This window comes from Oratosquilla oratoria, chromosome 5 (genome assembly GCF_046742065.1).
Source record: "Oratosquilla oratoria isolate Oo_2021 chromosome 5, ASM4674206v1, whole genome shotgun sequence".
Classification (NCBI taxonomy): Eukaryota; Metazoa; Arthropoda; class Malacostraca; order Stomatopoda; family Squillidae; genus Oratosquilla; species Oratosquilla oratoria.
Genome location: NC_134781.1, coordinates 4,143,650 through 4,163,581, shown reverse-complemented (window position 1 = coordinate 4,163,581; position 19,932 = coordinate 4,143,650). Strand labels below are relative to the sequence as shown.

General features: G+C 39.7%; 2 protein-coding genes across 2 annotated transcripts in view; both read right to left on the bottom strand.

The window, feature by feature from the left end:
* The window catches only part of LOC143025337 (GMP reductase 2-like), a 28,263-nt gene extending 13,366 nt beyond the window's left edge, over positions 1–14,897 (bottom strand). The window contains exons 1-5 of the mRNA XM_076184833.1: positions 14,717–14,897; positions 4,213–4,332; positions 2,544–2,702; positions 2,252–2,350; positions 1,685–1,873 (exon numbers count right to left, since the gene is read on the bottom strand). Coding sequence (XP_076040948.1) covers positions 1,685–1,873; positions 2,252–2,350; positions 2,544–2,702; positions 4,213–4,332; positions 14,717–14,803 — 654 coding nt within the window. The 5' untranslated portion in view covers positions 14,804–14,897. The remainder of the gene's footprint in view (positions 1–1,684; positions 1,874–2,251; positions 2,351–2,543; positions 2,703–4,212; positions 4,333–14,716) is intronic.
* A 1,815-nt stretch (positions 14,898–16,712) lies between these two features.
* The window catches only part of Dhx15 (DEAH-box helicase 15), a 29,912-nt gene continuing 26,692 nt past the window's right edge, over positions 16,713–19,932 (bottom strand). Inside the window, exons 13-15 of the mRNA XM_076184832.1 lie at positions 19,561–19,751; positions 18,113–18,275; positions 16,713–17,599 (exon numbers count right to left, since the gene is read on the bottom strand). Of these exons, the coding sequence (XP_076040947.1) occupies positions 17,472–17,599; positions 18,113–18,275; positions 19,561–19,751 (482 nt within the window). The 3' untranslated portion in view covers positions 16,713–17,471. The remainder of the gene's footprint in view (positions 17,600–18,112; positions 18,276–19,560; positions 19,752–19,932) is intronic.

Sequence of the window (19,932 nt, the reverse complement as noted above, 5' to 3'; positions counted from 1 at the left end):
TATATATAGATGTATATATGTATGTATGTGTGTGTGTATATATGTATGTAATGTATATATGTGTGTATATATGTATATATGTGTGTATATATGTATATATGTGTATGTATCATACTAACATGTAATAAAAATAATTCTTTCCTTAAAGGGAGAGCAATTCCCCATAAGCTTTGCTTCACGCTCTCCCTTTTCAACAAGAAATTTTGTAAAAAAAAATTGTATATATGTATGTATAAATTGTGTTTTATTTTGTTGAATAAAACTTAACTAACTAAATCATTGGTGTGTTTGACACAGTTCGTATGGACCAACCATAGATGAATAAGCACGTGCGATCTTAAGAGTATAGTGCCAATCTTACTGATAAACAGGTAAAACATGGTCCTATAGTAAATGACGAGAAACAATACATACACGTATATAACATTTTCAATAGCAGTGAAATATGACTAACAATATTATTATAATATTGATGATTTTATATTGTTAGCGTTTTTTATTTTATGAACGAGTATTCGGACGCTATGATCAACTGACCCTGGTGTTCTGCCATTGTTATTTGTGATTCGAATAAAATGGATTACTTTGGCGTTTATCGTGAATTATATATCACGCGTATCCAGGATAAAATAATCTGTAAATACATTTAAGTAATAAACAAACATATCGTTTACCGTTGATGGAGTTCCATGTCCGCTCCGCTGAGCCGCCACAGATATGTTATCAACGCCGATAATTATCTCTAATGCAAATATCAATAATCGTGAATAAGTGGGTCTCCAGTGCTCTCTTAAAGGTTATCAAGGTATCACAGTTCTTGACATTTCCGGGTAGCTCATATAATCGTGGAGCAATATTTTCAAATGCTCTAAAACCAGTTTCCATGTTAACTCGGGGATCAAAGAGCCTGTGCTGCTGAACAGTGTGCCTCGGAGCAATAGGGGTATCAAGATGGAGATCCTGCAGGAAATTCCTTACATATCTTGGTTTACCAAGTTTGATGAGTTAGGACACAAATTTTGTAGATGACACGTGTTTTGATCAGCAGCCAATGCAAGCCAATGAGTAGCCTATTAGTGTTATTCTTTCACGGGGAGGCTGGTCTTTCATGAGTCTAGCAGCTCTGTTCATAACTAGTTGTAGCTTCTTCAATAGATAATTAGGAAGTCCATAATAAGGCGAATTAAAAGTCCAATTTGCTAATGACATGACTGAACAAGCATTTTCATTGCATTTCCATACAAATATTTCTTGAGAAATTAAATATTCTGTAGATGGTATCCTGTTGTTCTTAGCACCTGATTGATTTGATCCTTAAAAGATAGACTACAGTCCATGATTCCACCTAAGTCTTTGACTGCCTTTTCTACAGCCATTAAGTTTCCATTAATCTGAAGAGTAGAGATGTCTAACTTTCTAAGATTATTACTCTTTCCATCAATTAGACTTTCTGTTTTATCTTCGTTTTACTTCATTTGCTTGGAGTTCATCCATTTTCCTATATCTTTCATTATCATAATCATACCTGACATGCAAGTCAAATTATCTTCATGCAACTACGAGACATCCATAGTTTTTGAAAGCTTAATATTAGGATAATTTTGAACTAAAAAAAAGACAAGATGATATTGAGGATAATCTTGCTAAAATGCTTGTAGATTAATCCAGACTGGAAAATACTTACCGATATGATATGTCCGCCCAGACCATGAGCTGCATCGGCACATTCGATAACGGCAGAAAGCTGTGGATAGCCCACTCCGGCCTTTTTCCGGGTAGTGCAGACGGATCCCGGTCCGATTCCCACCTTGATGACGTCAGCTCCGGATAGAATGAGTTCTTCAACCATTTCGCCGGTCACCACATTGCCTGCCTGAATTTTGAAACCAGCGTCGGTCAGTTTGTGTCAACATTCGAGAGTCATCACGTCTCAAAGTACGTTCAGAAAGAGTTCTTAATATCAAGAGAAAGACCGACGACTTTGGAGGTTAGAGAAAAAGAAGAATGAGGGAGAGTGCATCAGGAGAGGTAAATGTTGTGAGTTTTGATGGGTCGTGATTTCGGTTTAATTTTGTCTTATACTGAGAAGTTACTGATTCTAAACACACACAATTTTGTTTATAGCTTTTGAGTGACGCGATATAACGTCATATCGGCCTGTTTCGCTTCTGGAGAGCGCGCGATGCGATATGACGTCATATTGCTGTTTCGTTTGCGGAGAATGAAAGAGACCGAACTTTGAAGTACTCACCAGAATCGTGTGATCCGGGAAACTTTTCCGGACTCTGCGAACGTACTCGACGAAGTGCTCCGAATAACCGTTGGCCACATCTATGCAGATAAACCGGGCCTGTTGATATTATACAAGTGCTGCAGTCAAGGTTATGTTTTACACAGAAATAAAGCAACCAAAACAACTAGTACGACAATTTGATTCCTACTGATGATCTCTAATTTTTATTTGTCACCTACTATCACTGTCCCGTATAGGTAAATACATCTCGGCAAATGTACTGAGAAATGCGTTGGGTATATTTGCACACCTCTGGGATTTTCTGAAGAATCATTTGCAGGCGTTGCCAGTCGTTCTCCGACGTTCCTGAGGAGACAGCAACGAAGTCCAGGACTTCCTTGTTGTGCAAAGCGAACTCATACCATTCTTCCACACTGTAGTGTTTGTGGATCGTTGTAAAACATTTGTGCTGTGGCAGGAGAAAAATAAGAAATTTAATATAAAACAGGAATACGAGAGAATCAATGTATTACACGCATAGTCTAATACACAGAGCCGCACTTTTCCCGCCCAGTCGGTGTATTTGCGGCACAAGGTGACAAGTGCTAAGTAATAAAAATGCCAAACACTTCCACATTTCCATTCATTTGAAAGCAAGATTTGCTCTTCATAGGAGTCAAGTCTATGCAGGGGACTCTGGTCGTTTGAAGAAAATCGCTTGGCGGTAACAAAAAAAATGGTCAGAAAATATAATTTGGCAACTTTTCAGTCTCAAGACGACATGACTGCGCGGCCTGATGTCGCATTTGACCAAATCCTGTGTCGTCAGCTTTGTTTCTGACGTTGCCTAATTTTATCCTGACATTACCCCTCTCCGTGCTGACTGCAACACTCACTGCTGACATCAGCATCTATTAACGCCCACAGTCAGCCTACCCGGCCAGTAACCGTAGCACATACACTACTGCGTATGTACTGGGCTTTGACCAGTTTATTATACACCTACAATAATGCATGGATTTGAAGATCATATAAGTTGTGTATTCAATAGGTAAATTGTGTATTTAATCGGTATACAATCAATGAATAAATAAAGATAAATAAAAATTATAATTTTTAAATTCTACTAGCCTTCCTCTTCTATCCGCCCTCAATTTCTCTCCTTCATCACCTCAGGATGCGAGCTCACACCTCATTTTCTCTCTCCCTGTAGCCATTACAACAGTCCTCTTTTATATACTGCCCTTTGTCTCCTAGCATCAAACGCCATCGTCATCATCATCCTAAGGACCCTCACACCTCCGATCTTAACAAAGGTCTAACCTTATTCTCGTCCATCCCAATGTTTACATTTTCTCCCCTCCCCAATTACCCATGTTTACATGCTGGACACGCCCCCTTTCGCGCTATTTGCATTCGGACCCTCCTCCTACCCCCTCCTTTTCTTCCTTCTCCTCCTCCTCGTCCTTCTTCTCCTTTCTCCTCCTCCTTCTCTTCCTTCTCCTTTTCCTTCTCCTCCTCTTCCTCCTCCTCCAAACCCTGAATTCTAGGACTTTGATCCAAGTTCGATCAATAAGGACTACCAGTAACCGCCACTTGCCCAAGCTACCCTATCACATAGGGCACAGCTAGAGATTGTTACTGATGTCTATTAAAAATAATACACAACTACTGGCGACTCAAACAACCCAATTTTCAAACTGATTCTTCAAAATTAAAATCAGAATACTTGTTAGCCTCCCGAAGACCTGGGGGCTCTTCCCTCCAGATAAGTTGGGGGGGGGGGGTCTGAGGCCCTTATGAGTCTCAAGGGCAAGCTATAGGCAACGGCTCCGGCCGTAGCAAGGCACGAGAGAGATAAACTTATAGAGAAATGCATCCTTACATATGTTGTATACATAAATACATACACATATAGATAGATGAATAGAGAGAAGAGAGTTTGAGAGTCAGAGAGAGCGTTAAGAGAATTGCCTCACCTTGGCAAGAGTCTTGGCCATCTCGAAGGTACCGACGGTGTCCATGTTGGCCGCGATGACCGGGATCCCGGACCAAGTTTGCTTCGAGTTCCGGAAGGTGATGTTCCGGATGAGGTTGACCTGAGGAGAAGGACAAATAGGGTCAGGCAAGGTTACCAAGCGAACCGGTATTGGTGCTAGAAGGACATATGTGCCGACAGAAGACATTCCAGGCCTGAGCGTGGCCGGATACAGAGGGAAAAAATAAATAAGAATAAAGACTGATATACAGGCCAATCATTATATATACACACGCTATTATTTTTTGCACGCTCATCTCCCTGTTCGACAGACATTCTACATACACCCAAAGCCCCCTTCACACCATCAATCTACCTTATTCTCGGTCTTACTTTCAATCTCACTCCACCCACGTCTGTTTTCCACACTATGTTTGCTTCCTCATTCTTTCCATGTGCACAAATCGTCTCAGGATTCACTGAGCTACCCTATCCAATAGTTTTCTCCCTATCCACGCTCCCAGTTTCACCACCAAAGTTCTCACTCTATCCAATCTTGCAACTCTTATCAAAGGGTTGGGAAGGGAATTTATTACAACAATCTTTTATCACTTTTGTTCTCTCGTCTGTAACACACGAAACCTGCTTGCTCACATCCTATGTTGCGCGAGTTGAATTATTTTTTCTTTTTTTAACCAAAGTTCATTATGTGCTCAACCTTAATTCTATTTTTTTCGTGCCTTTATGTTGATACATTAATTCATTAGTCTTTTAACGTATCAATGTATTAGTAGATTGGATTTATTCATGTTTGTTTACCTATTTTATTTCTTTTATCTATTTATTCATTTGTAAGGGAGTGACAGGGTCCGTGTCTGAATGCATTAAGTCGAGGTAATAGGGTTACGCATATAACGAAGGAGGTGGTAATTACACAACGAAGGAGGGGCTGTACATACATAACGGTGTGTATGTATATATGTATACGAAGGAGGGGGTACTGATATAACGCAAGAAGGATGTACATACATAACGAAGGTGTGGGTCGTGATTTTCTGCTCAAATCAAAGGTGTGTGTGTGCGCTGCCCACGTTCTGGCAACACGGATCAATTATCATTCATGCAGACAGCGCCGCCGGTGGGAGGGGAGAAGGAGGGGGGGGGATCTGACCTTCCCCCCAACTCCCCGGTTATGGTCGCCACGATGCCGGCCGGCAATGGGAGTGGCACCGCAGGAGGCACATCTGATAGATGAACAAACGCCGATCGCCTTCAACCAGAGACATATGCATCAAGGTAGATGGTTATATGTGTGTGTGTGATTCACCATGGTCTTGGATCACGTGTTGGACTAGTGATCGACAGCTATTTCCCTCCCGGAAGAGAGCTCAGAGCTCGTATATGACCGATATATGAGTAATGCTGTGACCTTACACGCACCCCCCAATTCCCTGCCCACGAGTTGGAGTAACGACCCACATCGCAGCGATATTGAAATAATTTCAGCCCTGGGCGGGATTCGAATCCGGACCGCCGCAGTGGCAGCCGGGACCTCTACCACTGCGCCACGAGTCGTATGTGTATGTGTGTGTGCAAGTGACGCCAAGCTATTTTATTCAACTCTTGGACTGGTATCATGGTCGCCCTCCCTCTCGCTCTCTCCCTCCTCTCTTTCACTCTTCCCTCTATATCTCATTCTCTCTCCCCTTGTAAGAGGCTGGTAGACAAGCGAGTAGAAAGGGGAGGTAGATGAAGAATGTTATATTTTTATATTTTATATATTTACATAATACCCGAAGGCGAGAAGGCGAAGGAGTTGCACAACCTCGCTCCCCGCTTAAATGTTTACAAACAGCCGCCGGGGACCCGATTTAATTGCTGTATAATGTTAATTTCTATGCTAATGTAACAATATGTAAAGTCAGGTATGCATTAGTTTCGAGATTGCTTGAGTAAGCGATATTACATACGGGGTTTGTAACAGCCTTTCTGATTGGAGAAGGGGTGGAGGAGGAGAAAATTCAATTGGTTCACGAGTGTAAGACCACACCCTTAGGGGAGGATCTTAAACATTAAAGTAAAGATCATTGAACTCAAGAAATCATGACATCATTGCAGAACTGACTTAGTAATCAAATTGAGAATTCTTGACGGGAGTCCCTTGGTGTAACTTAAGGAACCAAGTGTATTTATTCAGGAAGAAAAGACAAAAATTAAACTCCGTTTAATTCCCCTCACCTTAGACAGAGTAATACTAACTGAAACTTCCTAGAGATGAAAATAGTGACTAATCATACGTAACAAAGACGACGGTGAAAGGAAAATATAAAGTAAAAGCACGAAAGAAATTCGGCCCATAGAAACGACAATAGAGTGGTGAAAGGAGAACAGTGGTGACAGAGGCGACACCCCCTTCCTCTCTCTCTCTCTGTCTTCCCCCCTCTCTCTTTGTCTTTTCCCTCTCTCTCTTTGTCTTTCTCTCAGTCTTTCCCTCTCTATCTCTCGCTCTCCCTTTTATTCCTTCATCACTCTCTCATTTCTCTTCACCATCTCTCTTTCTATCTTCCCCCATTTCTCTCATTTTCCCCATCTCTCGTTCTCTCTCTCTTTGACTGTCTTTCCCATCCCCTGCCTTCTCCACCTTTCTCTCTCTCTCTCTTTTGTCTTCCCCCATGTCTCTCCTTTTGCCTTCCCCCATCTCCCTCTCGTTTCGATTCTCCCTATTCGTGTTAGTTTAATTACCCCCTACAGCTGAATAAAAAAGCTTGCACATGTGCAATAACATCGTTTCACGATAACTAGAACACAATCTTCTGGCGATAGATAGAATCAAAAGAAGCCCGTCTTGGCTACAATCAGCTTCGTCTGGCGTCATCTAGAACAACGTCAGCCGAATAAAATCCCCTGACCTTCACCAGAATAAAATATGCATTCAGGGTGTCTGTAGGATGTTTTGTAGGCTAGGTGGGAAGGTGAGCAAGAATTTTGTAGGTGGACAAGAATTTTTGTAGGGGAGACAAGAATTTTGTATGGGGACAAGAATTTTTTATGGGGGACAGGAATTTTGTAGGGGGAACATTAATTTTTGTAGGGGAGACAATAATTTTTGTAAAGGGGCAAAAATAAAGATATAATGCATAATGGTTAATGGTACAGGGATAATATCAATATACACACTTAAAATTGGCCGCTTATGCATATATTTACATCAGTTGCACGTGTTACAGTTTGACCTTCATCAATCATACTGTTCTATAACGTCTATATTATTTCAATTCTATAATTCAGTTCTATAATTCAACGAAATTATGCGTGCCGACCGGCAAAATTTCAAACACACACTGCATTTCTAGGGGGGAGGGTAGCAGTCCTTCCCCACCCCCACCCCTTTTTTTTTTTTTTTTTTTGTCCCCTCCCTCCGGACACCCATAGCTACATTGCCCAACATCAGAGAAACGCAAAGCCATTGACCTATGGTCGCCGGCTCCGTTATTACCCTCCGGCAGTGCGGCGTTGGCAAGGCTGGTGGTCCTATGGACTCGTTAGGACATTTCGACTCTATGTAGTCGACGCACAAGGTTGTCTTTAGCGTGGCCGCCCGTAGTTGCGAACGCAGACACTGCAGTGTGTGTGCATTTATGTGTGTGTATCATTGTCTGTGTGTGTATGTGTGTATCATTGTGTGTGTATGTATTTACCTATTGTTGTATACAGGAAATGAGCAATGCTCGTGGGATCACGTTTCATACTCCCCTGTGTGTGTGTGTGTGGGGGGGGGTGCGCGCGCGCGCGTATACAGGCTCAGTTGCACGAGTTTGACAGACACGAGTCAGGCTTGCCACATTTCACTTTTTTCCCCTCTTGTATCGATTTAGACATCACGAAGTCTGTTCTAAACTCTAATGCTAGATATTTGTCATTCACCACCATGGTCTTGGATCACGTGTTGCACTTGTGATTATGGTTATTACACCCTACTAGATGAGAACTCAAACATCATATACGGGGCAATCTACGGGTGATGCTGTGACCCCTCACACACACTCACACGCACGCACGCACGCGCGCGCGCAATTTTTCCAGCCTTGGGAGGGACCGAACTCAAACCGTCGTTAGCAGATGAGCGCAGTACCATTACACCAGCAAAATTGTTGTCCACGCATGAGTGTTTGGATGTTGCGCTTGGCCACGCAATGGCATCGCAATGAATAAATAATTTAATAAGTAAATAAATAAAAAGGGAGAGTGGCGATGGTCGCCGACATCGCTGGTACCGACAAGTCCAGCACTAAGTCATGGCTATGGATTCACTGACCCCTAACCCCAACTCCAAACCCCACAACCTAGGGCTAGCAATACACCTCCTCGATCCCCGATTCAGACCAGGAGGAGTGGCCTCTCTTGGTTCAGACACATTAGCTAAGCTCTATGAAACCCTCGAGGAAGGGACGCCCTTAGCCGCAAAGCTACCGCCTGGGTCGACTCCAATTCCGTGGTGGAATTGAAAATTGTGGCCTTGTATCTTTGTGTGCAACAACCAAGTATCATGGTTGGGAGGGGGCGGCTTGTAATCTGCTTCCACCAAACCTGCTGTTATATGATAAGAACCAACCTCGCAATTTCACGCCTGTTTCCCAATTTGACGACTACATCCTGTGTGTGTGTGTGTGTGCACCAAGAGAATGGAAGCTAGCTAACGTTACTCCCATATTAGAAAAATGTGACAAAAAGAAACAAAATAACTACAGGCCTATAACCTTGACTCCAATCGTAGAAAAGAATATGGAAACTACCATCAGAGATGCTATCGAACACCATTTAGAAAGTAACTAATAGCAAGCGTGGATTCAGACGGAAACGTTCTTACGTGACTTACTCGAATTTTACAACACAGTCATCTCAAATTATGACAAAAGAAACACTATAGATTTAATATATCTAGACTTTGCAAAAGCTTTCGATACCGTCCCCCACGAAAGACTACTTACTAAATTAGCTTCACACGGAATAAGTGGTAGCCTATTAAGTTGGACTAGTAATTGGTTAAGCGATCGAAAACAGAGTTGTTCTAAATGGCAAAACTTCTAGATGGAAAAATGTTAAGAGTGGAGTTCCTCAGGGTTCAGTTCTTGGGCCACTTCTATTCATATATATAAATGACATGGACCACGGACTGAAATCTATTGTCTCCAAATTTGCTGATGATACAAAACTGTGCGGGATGGCAAATCATCACTTAAACCAATTAGATACTCAAGAAGATTTAGAGAAACTACCGCAATGGTCTGAAAAGTGGTTAATGAAATTTAACACAGGTAAATGCAAGGTTATGCACATTGGTAAAAATAACAGTAAGTACGATTACAAGTTATTTGGAAATTCGTTAACAAAAGTGGATAGTGAAAAGGATCTCGGTGTAATTATCAGAAACGATCTCAAATCATCTAAGCAGTGTATTTCAACCTCTGAGAAAGCAAATAAGATTCTAGGACTGATTGCGCAATCTTTTGACTTCAAAAGTACATCTCTCATTAACAAGCTATATAAATCATTAGTTCGTCCACATTTGGAATATGCTGTTTCCATATGGTCACCAAATCTCATTAAAATCATTGACAGATTGGAAAAAGTACAACGACGAGCCACAAAAATTATTCCAAATATAGAAAATAAATAATACGGAAATTGACTAAAACATATGATACCGGTCTTTAAGATTCTAGAGGGAATTCGAACTCTGACCGCTGTAGCAGCAGTTGCGTACGCTACCACCGCGCCATCGAGCCGTGTGTTTACACGTGTGCATATATCCATGTCTATTTTGTAATATATATATATATATATATATATATATATATATATATATATATATATATATATATATGCAAGGTTGACCACGAAGAAAAATTATTAAAGCAGAGCGCTTTCGTGTATTCACATCTTCAGTGCAAATAATACATGTATTATTTGCACTGAAGATGTGAATACACGAAAACGCTCTGATTTAATAGTTTTTCTTCGTGGTCAACCTTGCATTTTCAAGATCACACGCTTCCAATGTTTTTCCTGCACACACACACACACACACACACACAAATATATATATATATAAATATATATATATATATATATATATACATATATATGTATATATATATATATATGTGCGAGAGGTGAATGCTAGGGTAGTGGGTCAGGGATTGGAGATGGTTAAAGAAAATGGAGAAAAGTGGGAGGTGAGCCAGCTGTTGTTTGCGGACGACACTGCGCTTGTGGCAGGGTCAGAGGAGGGATTGAGGAAGCTGGTGGCAGAGTTTGGGAGAGTATGTGATAGAAGAAAGCTAAAGATAAATGTGGGTAAAAGTAAGGTGATGAGATGTACAAGGGGTGAAAGTGGCAGTAGACTGGAAGTGAACATTAAGGGAGAGCGACTGGGGGAAGTGGATAGTTTTAGATACTTGGGTGCAAGTGTAGCAGGAAAAGGTGGAGTGAAGGTGGAGGTAGAATGTAGATTGAGAGAAGCGAGTAAATGCCTTGGTGGTTTAAAGAGTGTAATGAGGAATAGACATTTGGGAATGTATGCGAAGAGGAGACTGTATGAAGGAGTGATTGTGCCAACAGCACTGTATGGGGCAGAAACGTGGAATATAAGAGAAGAAGAGAGAAGGAGTTTGAATGTGTTTGAGATGAGGTGTCTGAGAAGTATGGTGGGGGTTACTAGGCTGGATAGAGTGAGAAATGAGGAGGTGAGGAGGAGAACAGGGGTGAAAAAGGAGTTGGGAGATAGGGTTGATGAAAGAATATTAGGATGGTTTGGACACATGGAAAGAATGAGTGAAGAAAGACTAGTAAAAGAGGTATGGAAGGCAGATGTGGAGGGAGTGAACATGAGGGGACGTCCTAGGATGAGGTGGATGGATGGGGTGAAGGGGGCTTTGGGGATTTGTAAATGCGAACATATATATGGGCCGTCCTTGTCTACATGTTGGAAGACAGCGGAATTATGTTGTGCGTATTTAATTGAATTTTTATGTTCTTGCATCCTAGTATATAAATCTCTACCTGTTTGTCCCCAATATACATTGTTACAATCAGAGCAAGGGAGTTTATACACACCTTGATGTATTTCTTTTCTAGGTCTTTGATGTACATTGACTATTTTCTTAAACAAATTATTGGGATAACTAAAAACAATTTTAATATCTTCCTGTGGAAGATATTAAAATTGTTTTTAGTTATCCCAATAATCCCATCATATGGATTGGAATGAGGCAAAGATTATCTTTAATTCAAAATGCAGTTTTAAAAGAAAAATAAAAGAATAATCTCTGATTTACAAATTTCCTAATTTTAATATATCTTATGGGCAGTGGTCACCTGACTGCATTACCACCTGGGCAGTCAACAAATTGTTACCATCGTTGAAGGCGAGTGACCTGCCCCGCAAAGCACTAGACGCTACCCGAGTTCCTAACCCTTGTCCCTTATTTTTATTGTATATAAGACATGTCTTTTGCTCTACCTTTCTGTATTCCACTGAAGAGGATCACAGTCCGTGATCGAAATATATGGAATTCATTTTATTTCATTTCTTCTTATCCAACACAGTGGGTTTTTGTTGAATTATTTCTATCTATATATATATATATATATATATATATATATATATATATATAAATATACATATATATATATAATTATATCTGTATATATATATATATCTACATATAATTTATATAGATATATATCCAAATATATATATATATATATATATTATATCTATATATCTATATATACATATATATATCTATATCTACATATATATATATATATATATATATATATATATATATATATATATATATATATATAGATAGATATTGAGGCATTGTGACAGGTTGGTGAAGGTGGTTGAGGAAGACATAAATCAGAGTCCAAGTTTATTTCTGACTAGTTTCGCACAAATAGGCTTCTTCAGAGAAATAATGTAATAAGGAGAAAATAATGCGAACATATATATGGGGCACTGAGGAGCTTCGGAGAGCTCACCCAGGAAGCCTCTGTATATTGGGGATTTTGTCCTGTTGTCCGTTATTGAGGGGTCTTTGTTCCGGTGGCGTAATGTCCTAGTTGTCCGTTACTGGGGGGTCTTCGTTTCGGTGGCGTAATGTCCTAGTTGTCCGTTATTGAGGGGTCTTTGCTCTGGTGGCGTAATGTCCTAGTTGCTGTTGCTATGGCTGCGGTGGATTTTGTCCATTTGATGTCACCCGTTCTTTGGTTAGTATTTTCATTGGTAGCAATATACAATGCTTCCAGTACTTTCCTTTTCGGTTAGGTTAAATTTTTTTCTAGTATTTCTGCTGCCTCCCATTTCGGTAAATGACTCTTTTCTTTGATATGATTGACTAAAGCACTAGTGTCGCGATGGTATCTGACATCTGCTCTGTGTTCGCTCAGCCTTTTCTCTAATCCTCTGTGCGTTTCTCCAAAGTAAGAAAGATCACAACTACTACATGGAATTTTGTACACAATACTTCTGTTTTCGTGTTGATCTTCTATTTTCTTTTTCGTTAAGTCACCTATCTTTTTACCTGCGTCACTCACGATGGTTAAGCCAGTGGATCTTAATGCTAGTCCCAACTCGTCTGTGAATTTAGAAAGGGGGGCTACTAGGTAACGATTGTTCGGTTTGTCTTTTTCTTTTTCATTTCCATGTAGTAGTTGTGATCTTTCTTACTTTGGAGAAACGCACAGAGGATTAGAGAAAAGGCTCAGCGAACACAGAGCGGATGTCAGATACCATCGCGACACTAGTGCTTTAGTCAATCATATCAAAGAAAAGAGTCATTTACCGAAATGGGAGGCAGCAGAAATACTAGAAGAAAATTTAACCAAACCGAAAAGGAAAGTACTGGAAGCATTGTATATTGCTACCAATGAAAATACTAACCAAAGAACGGGTGACATCAAATGGACAAAATCCACCGCAGCCATAGCAACAGCAACTAGGACATTACGCCACCGGAGCAAAGACCCCTCAATAACGGACAACAGGACAACTAGGACATTACGCCACCGGAACGAAGACCCCCCAGTAACGGACAACAGGACAACTAGGACATTACGCCACCGGAACAAAGACCCCTCAATAACGGACAACAGGACAAAATCCCCAATATACAGAGGCGATCCTGGGTGAGCTCTCCGAAGCTCCTCAGTGCCCCATATATATGTTCGCATTATTTTCTCCTTATTACATTATTTCTCTGAAGAAGCCTATTTGTGCGAAACTAGTCAGAAATAAACTTGGACTCTGATTTATGTCTTCCTCACCCACCTTCACCATATATATCTATATATATATATATCTATCTATCTATATATATATATATATATACATATATATATGTCTATATCTATATATATATATATACATATATGGATGTGTGTTCAAACGTATACGTCTGTAGTGTGTACGCTTGTGCTCGTACGGCTGCGCGTGCGTGCGTGTACATTTCATTCAACTCTACCACTTTAACACTTCTGATCTCCATTCCCAAGTTCAATCCTAAAGCCGTTATCACAGTAGGCTATTTTTCTTCCAACTGTTTGAGCATATTTGCATTCCGCAGCTTTCGAGAAGGAATCTGATTATATGCTGGAGAAAATACATATTCTTCCGGCATATCAGATGACATTCTATCTAAATTATTGAGAAAAAATGTCAGTGATTTTACGGCGTAAAAAAGGCTAAAGGTGAGCAGTACCGCCGAAGAACTGGAGGTTGGGGGAAAAATAGCCCAATGTGATAACGCCTTGACAGAGGTACCCTCCCACCTCCTGCTATCTCTTCAATCTTGAAACACTTGGGAAGAAACTAAGTGCCAATTTGGTTTGGCATTCCTCCTCATCTGGGTGCCACAAAACCTGCCCTGTGCACTTGTCTCTTTTCGGAGATCTAAATTCGATGCCCTATTCAAGACTTCACGTTGAAAAAAATATCGGCTTATCAATAAAAAAAGATAATAAAACCCTTGTCTTGCACATCCTGTGGGTGATATTTCTGGTGAAAATGCAGTTTTATAGTTTTCAGGATTACGTAACACTTTTGATAAGTCTTACGCTGTTGTTTTTTAACTTTCTGTGTATTCAGCGTAAAGTGTCTGGTCCTACAAACGGTTAAACGATTATAAATCTCATCTATAAAGAACAAATACTGGGGAGTGGTCCGCAATAACGGGGTTGAGGTGGGTTATTTCGGGTGTGCATTGCCGTTGACAAGTATGAATCGCCAAGCGAACTACACTAGCATTCCATCATTTGAGATTCCTCTTCAATAAATTCTAAATCAGAGTATCATTCGCATAAAGTGCGACGTATACCACGCTGCCAGAATAGTGCACGGGGTATCACGGCAGCAGACGACATGACGCCGAACCATCAGCTGATCGAAGGCAGCACTGCAGTAGAGCAGAAAAGCACAAGGAAAGAGTGGTGCTACTTACTTCGGCCCGGCTTTTGAGCGTCGACCGCTTGGGACGGAGTAGGACATCTTTGAAGTCCAACTTGATGTCGTTGTCGATACGAGGCATGTTGAAAAAGTGTCAGAGAACGACTGAGAAGTAGGTGTCGGCTGCACCACCACTTGGAATGGCGCGTAACATGCGAATGGATCTCTTGAGGAGAGTCATCTGTTGACGATAGAAATAACACTCATGGAAGAAAACGTTATATTTGGGTTTTCTCTCACATCATAAGGGGTGACCATAATTTATTTCAATGTTATGCAACACTCGTGCAATACGGGTATTACATGTGTATATAAATGCATACACAAGTCCCGTTCAAATTTGGTACACATTAGTTTTGTTTTGATTATTCTATTGAGCTTAGGGCCTCTGCGTGCGAATGGAATATAATTATAGCACAATTGACTCGTATAGTCGTACCTACTTGATTTAATGAAGTAGGTACGACTATATCAGTAACTTAATGAATCATTAAGTTACTGATATAGTCGTACCTATTTCATTAAATTTAATACATCTATATGTTCGGTTCTGGCATAACTACAAATTTTTGCCAATTATGGATAGCATGTGATCAACCAAATATTGACAGGGATGATCAAACGGTCAAAACCAACATTTGGAGACCGGCGTGTGAATACGTATGTATACACTCAATATGTACTTTTTATACTCTTCCTCACACTTAATGTATTCTAGGAAAAAAAGACAACCAACTCCAAGATGTTTTCTCTATCCATAAAACCTTTTGCCCACAGACCCATGAAGATCTTATGGAAGAACTTTTTCTGTCGCCTTCTCAAGAGGACGAGGGCGAGAAGAAAAGGAACGAGGACGACGATGAGGTTGCCTTTTTTAATTATGCTACGAACTTAGAATTTTGCCATTCGTTTCACTTCCAGATATCAGGTGTGAAGTAAAACAGATGACAAAATGGAGTAGAATGAGTGGGGATGAAATGAATGGGAGTGGGTACATACCTTTTGACTTTGGCTTCCTAGTATGGGTGAATGAGCCCTTGATGTGTCGATTTGTTTCACTTACCGTAAGCAGATTTTCCAAGTTTAGCACAGGTACAAGTGTGCCCTTGTTGGGTTTGTTCTTTAACTTTGTCCTAATTTCATGACCATCACACATATTGATACTAATCCATCTTCGATATTTTCTAGTGCCATTATGCTACCTGCTTCTACTGGATATATGGTTGTTCCATACAAATCATGCAACTGATGAGGGGCTTGTCATCTTCCACATCGAGTACCATTAATCATCTACTTGTCCAAGTAACCTCCATTCTTCAGCTACCTTGGTCACACCCAAGCACCTCCTATTGTTAAGGCACTACTTTGAGCTTTATGACCTAACTACAACTTTATGCTTCTTCATCACATCAATTCGGATACTTTTTTTTCTGGAGAAAACTATAGCGGTCTATATTTCAACAAACAAAATTTAAGGTTCCATTTATCAGACAACATGCCTGTCCCTGTATACTTATTATGCAGGAATTTAGTTCTCATGTATGAATCGAGTGCTTTGAATGTCGACCTCATTAGTGGGGGAAAGGTTCATTGGTATATACATGCATACAGTGGCAAACATTATAGGTGCTAAGATGGGAGGGAGGGTGGAGGGGTGTAGAGTTTTCGGGGATGAAATGGGTGGGAATGTTTTTGTGCCTTGTCCTTTTTGGCTACCCCCCTGGTAAGGGGGAAAAAAGCCTTGGTATATGTATGTATGTACAATTTTGATAGGTACAGATGCCTCACTTACACTTATTCCAATTAATAAATGGTTCTCAAATCAAGATACATGGTCATATGCATTAGAAAATGTTACTTTTTTTATAATATATCCTTGTGTAAGGCATGTGATAATTCTATATTTTTCTACCTACAATTATGATAGCTGCAGATGTCTCACTTGCAGTTATTATTCCCATTAAGGAAAGGTTCTCAAATTAAGAGAATAATCAAATACAGTAAAATTTATTTAAACTGGCATGTTTAATCTTTGAGCCAACCAACAATGCAGCTGTACTACACAGAAGCCTTGGATGATGGAATAAAAAGATGGTTGTACAAAAGAAAAACAAAAGCAAAAATGAAAAACAATATTAACATTCATGGGCTGCTGAAACTCCTGGTATGTGATTTTGTATTTTATTGCATCATCAAGGGATGTGCTCTTGATATCCTGGAATGCCAAATTACACAAGATTGCATGACTGCAATACAACTTTGATCCTTCTCTCCCAGCAAGACACTCGTTGGGTGAAACTGGTGATACATTTTCAGGTACAACTAGTTAATGAAAATGAAAAACAAATTTCAACTAATCTCTTACGAACAAAGCCGTGCAAGCAAGTTAAAGCTTTGAACACAATGTACGGGTGTGTCTGCTACTCTGAATTTTCTCTTCTACATAATCAATACCAGTGTGCTATTCAAAAATCCAAGGTAATCCAGATATAAATGACGTAAACACTTACATAACAACTGATTTTTCTTTAAATAAAGATACACCAACAGAGCAACAGTACTTCTTTCTGATAAATGAGGACTCGTACTTATTTTATGAAATGGACACCAGCTACAGTGATATGACAAAGGATGGTTTTGGCATGTCAGCCACTCCCACTTTCATACCAAAATTAACTATGGTGTACACACTATGGAATTACGGTTCTTCCCATAATACTAAACGTATGAAAGTTAGCAGCCTACACAAGCTAGAATCCTTCTCTAAACTGTCGTGACTCCACTCGAGCAATGATGTTTTCCAACTGCCTCCTGGCTTCACACTGGGGGAAATTCTGCATATCATAGTAGTTGGGGGCTACTCGAATAAGCCACTCAGCTGTAAAACAAATAAATAAATAACCCATTATCATTAATTCAACAAGATTATATCCACCCTAATATATACCCACTTTCTGCATGTTTCAATTATACAGCCTTTATTTTGTTTATTCAATAAATTAGTAGAATATACTACCCAAGTTCTATGTTGACCCCCACAAGTAGCAAGATGCACATCCTTATACTCTTCCCCGATCAACAAACACATTGTGCATCCAGGTCACTCCTTCACCTCGTCTACCCATCTTATTATTCCTAACACTCACTGCAACCACTTTTGGATTCTGCACAAGTCTTTTCTCATTCATTCATTGCATATGCTCAAACCACCTTATCTAAATGTTCTACCCTATCCATTCATTTTTTTCACATCCCCATTCTCTCCCCTTCCTCTGCAATTTCCCACAATCTATTCTTGTAAAACAGTCCTCAAATACCTCATCTAAAAAATACCAAGCCTCATCCTGTCTCCCTTACCTTACAAGTCTTACCAAACTTTCACAATACTCACGCTTAATGTCAGTGACTGTGCGGATATAGTTCTTGGTGGTGAGCACAAATTCATTGTAGAGAACCCATTCAGGCTTGTGATCTAAGCAGGTGGATGGATGAAGTTGCACCACCTGGTTATCCTTGATAGTCATGTAGTGTCCAGTACGTTCCAAGTGTGCAACCTAAATACACGTCATTATACTTTACACATGTTCATAATGCAAGACTTACTTTAGTGTACATACACGTTAGAATGGCACACCATAATGTAAGTAACATCTTACCAGTATGTTCTTAATGTGCAACCTAAAAGAGAATTAATTAAATACTTCTTAATCACTTACGAGAAAATTATTTGGACACTTCTGTGTACATGCATTAGGAAGACATCATAATACTATTTTATTACAAGTTTGTCCCAAATGAGCAAACCAGATAAGTTATTTGTCAAAAAATTTAAAAGCATCCTTAATAGAATCATCACCTCAATATTACACTATAAAGTAGACAATGTAAAAGTTGTACTATTCTATTCTATAGAATAGAATAAAGTATGACTTCTACATTATTTTATGGTGAAATATCATTGATGTGTCCAGTATAAACTGAACAAATTGTATGAGGTATTACCCAGAAGTTCCCATGATTTGAACAGAGGGAGCCAATAGTTTGCATTTCCCTACAAAATTACTAGTTTTTTTTTTAGGAATTACTTCATATACATAATTTTCAATACCCTTTGCATAGTTCACTGCATGACTAAATAAGCAATGCTACATAAGCCATATTACACTTGAAAGTGGATCATGTAAATCATAACAATACATCAATATGCAATTTGTCACTTACCGATGTCCAAACCACACTAGAATTCAAACTCGCACAAAAATGAGCTGTCGTCTTATTCGCACTGTAACAACTATGTTACACTGCACACCAAAAATCAATCATAAAGACAAAATACAACAATGGTAAGCATTCTTTTTCCTTCTTTCATCCAATCTGCTGTTACCCTGAAAGCAAGAGGCTTTCACATGAGGAAAAATCCTCATCCGTCTTACTTCTGTCACATGCACCCCTTTCACTTCCTGCTTGAACCTGGTGTAAATGTTTTACCTCACCACTCTCCTAACTATACCATAAGCTTATCCCTGATGCAACCCTCTCCTGTAAACATGTCAAATAAACAATGTACTCTCTTGCCACTCGTACACCATTTTGCTAGTTCCATATTCTGATCATCAGCTATTATGGACTTGTTCACCACACCCACCCTTTTCCTTGGCCTACATCCTGCTCTCAATATTGGTACTTTTGTCAAATCTCATGGAACACTTTACTACCTTCACTGGTATGCCAGTGGTATAGTCAAGCTATACTAACTCATTAAAGGGTGGCAGTTGTCCTAACCATACTAAGAGAACAATTTCTATTCACGAAATCATTTCTTCCATTTTAGCCACACACCTGCATGAAGAATCCCGAAACCAAAGCTTTTCGAATATTCATGTAATATTCTCTGGAGTTGAAGTCTGTGGAAGTGCGTCTGAGGTTAAATCGATCCATAATTCGAGACAGCTGTTGTCTTACGTTGTCTGCTGACTTGAGTGACCGGTAGTTGACAAAGTTGTCGTAACACCACTGGACATCTTCCATATCTGAGAGTGTACAATGGGTTAGGAAAAAAAAAAGATGTTTCATTAATATCTCTTGCATAAATAAATCTTTACATGTGCAATGCACCTTATGAAAAGAAGAATCCTTCATTATCACAGGAGACCTAAAAAAAAGTTTGTTTTACGATGTTATGTCTTTACAAAACATAGGTTTTGTGTGACA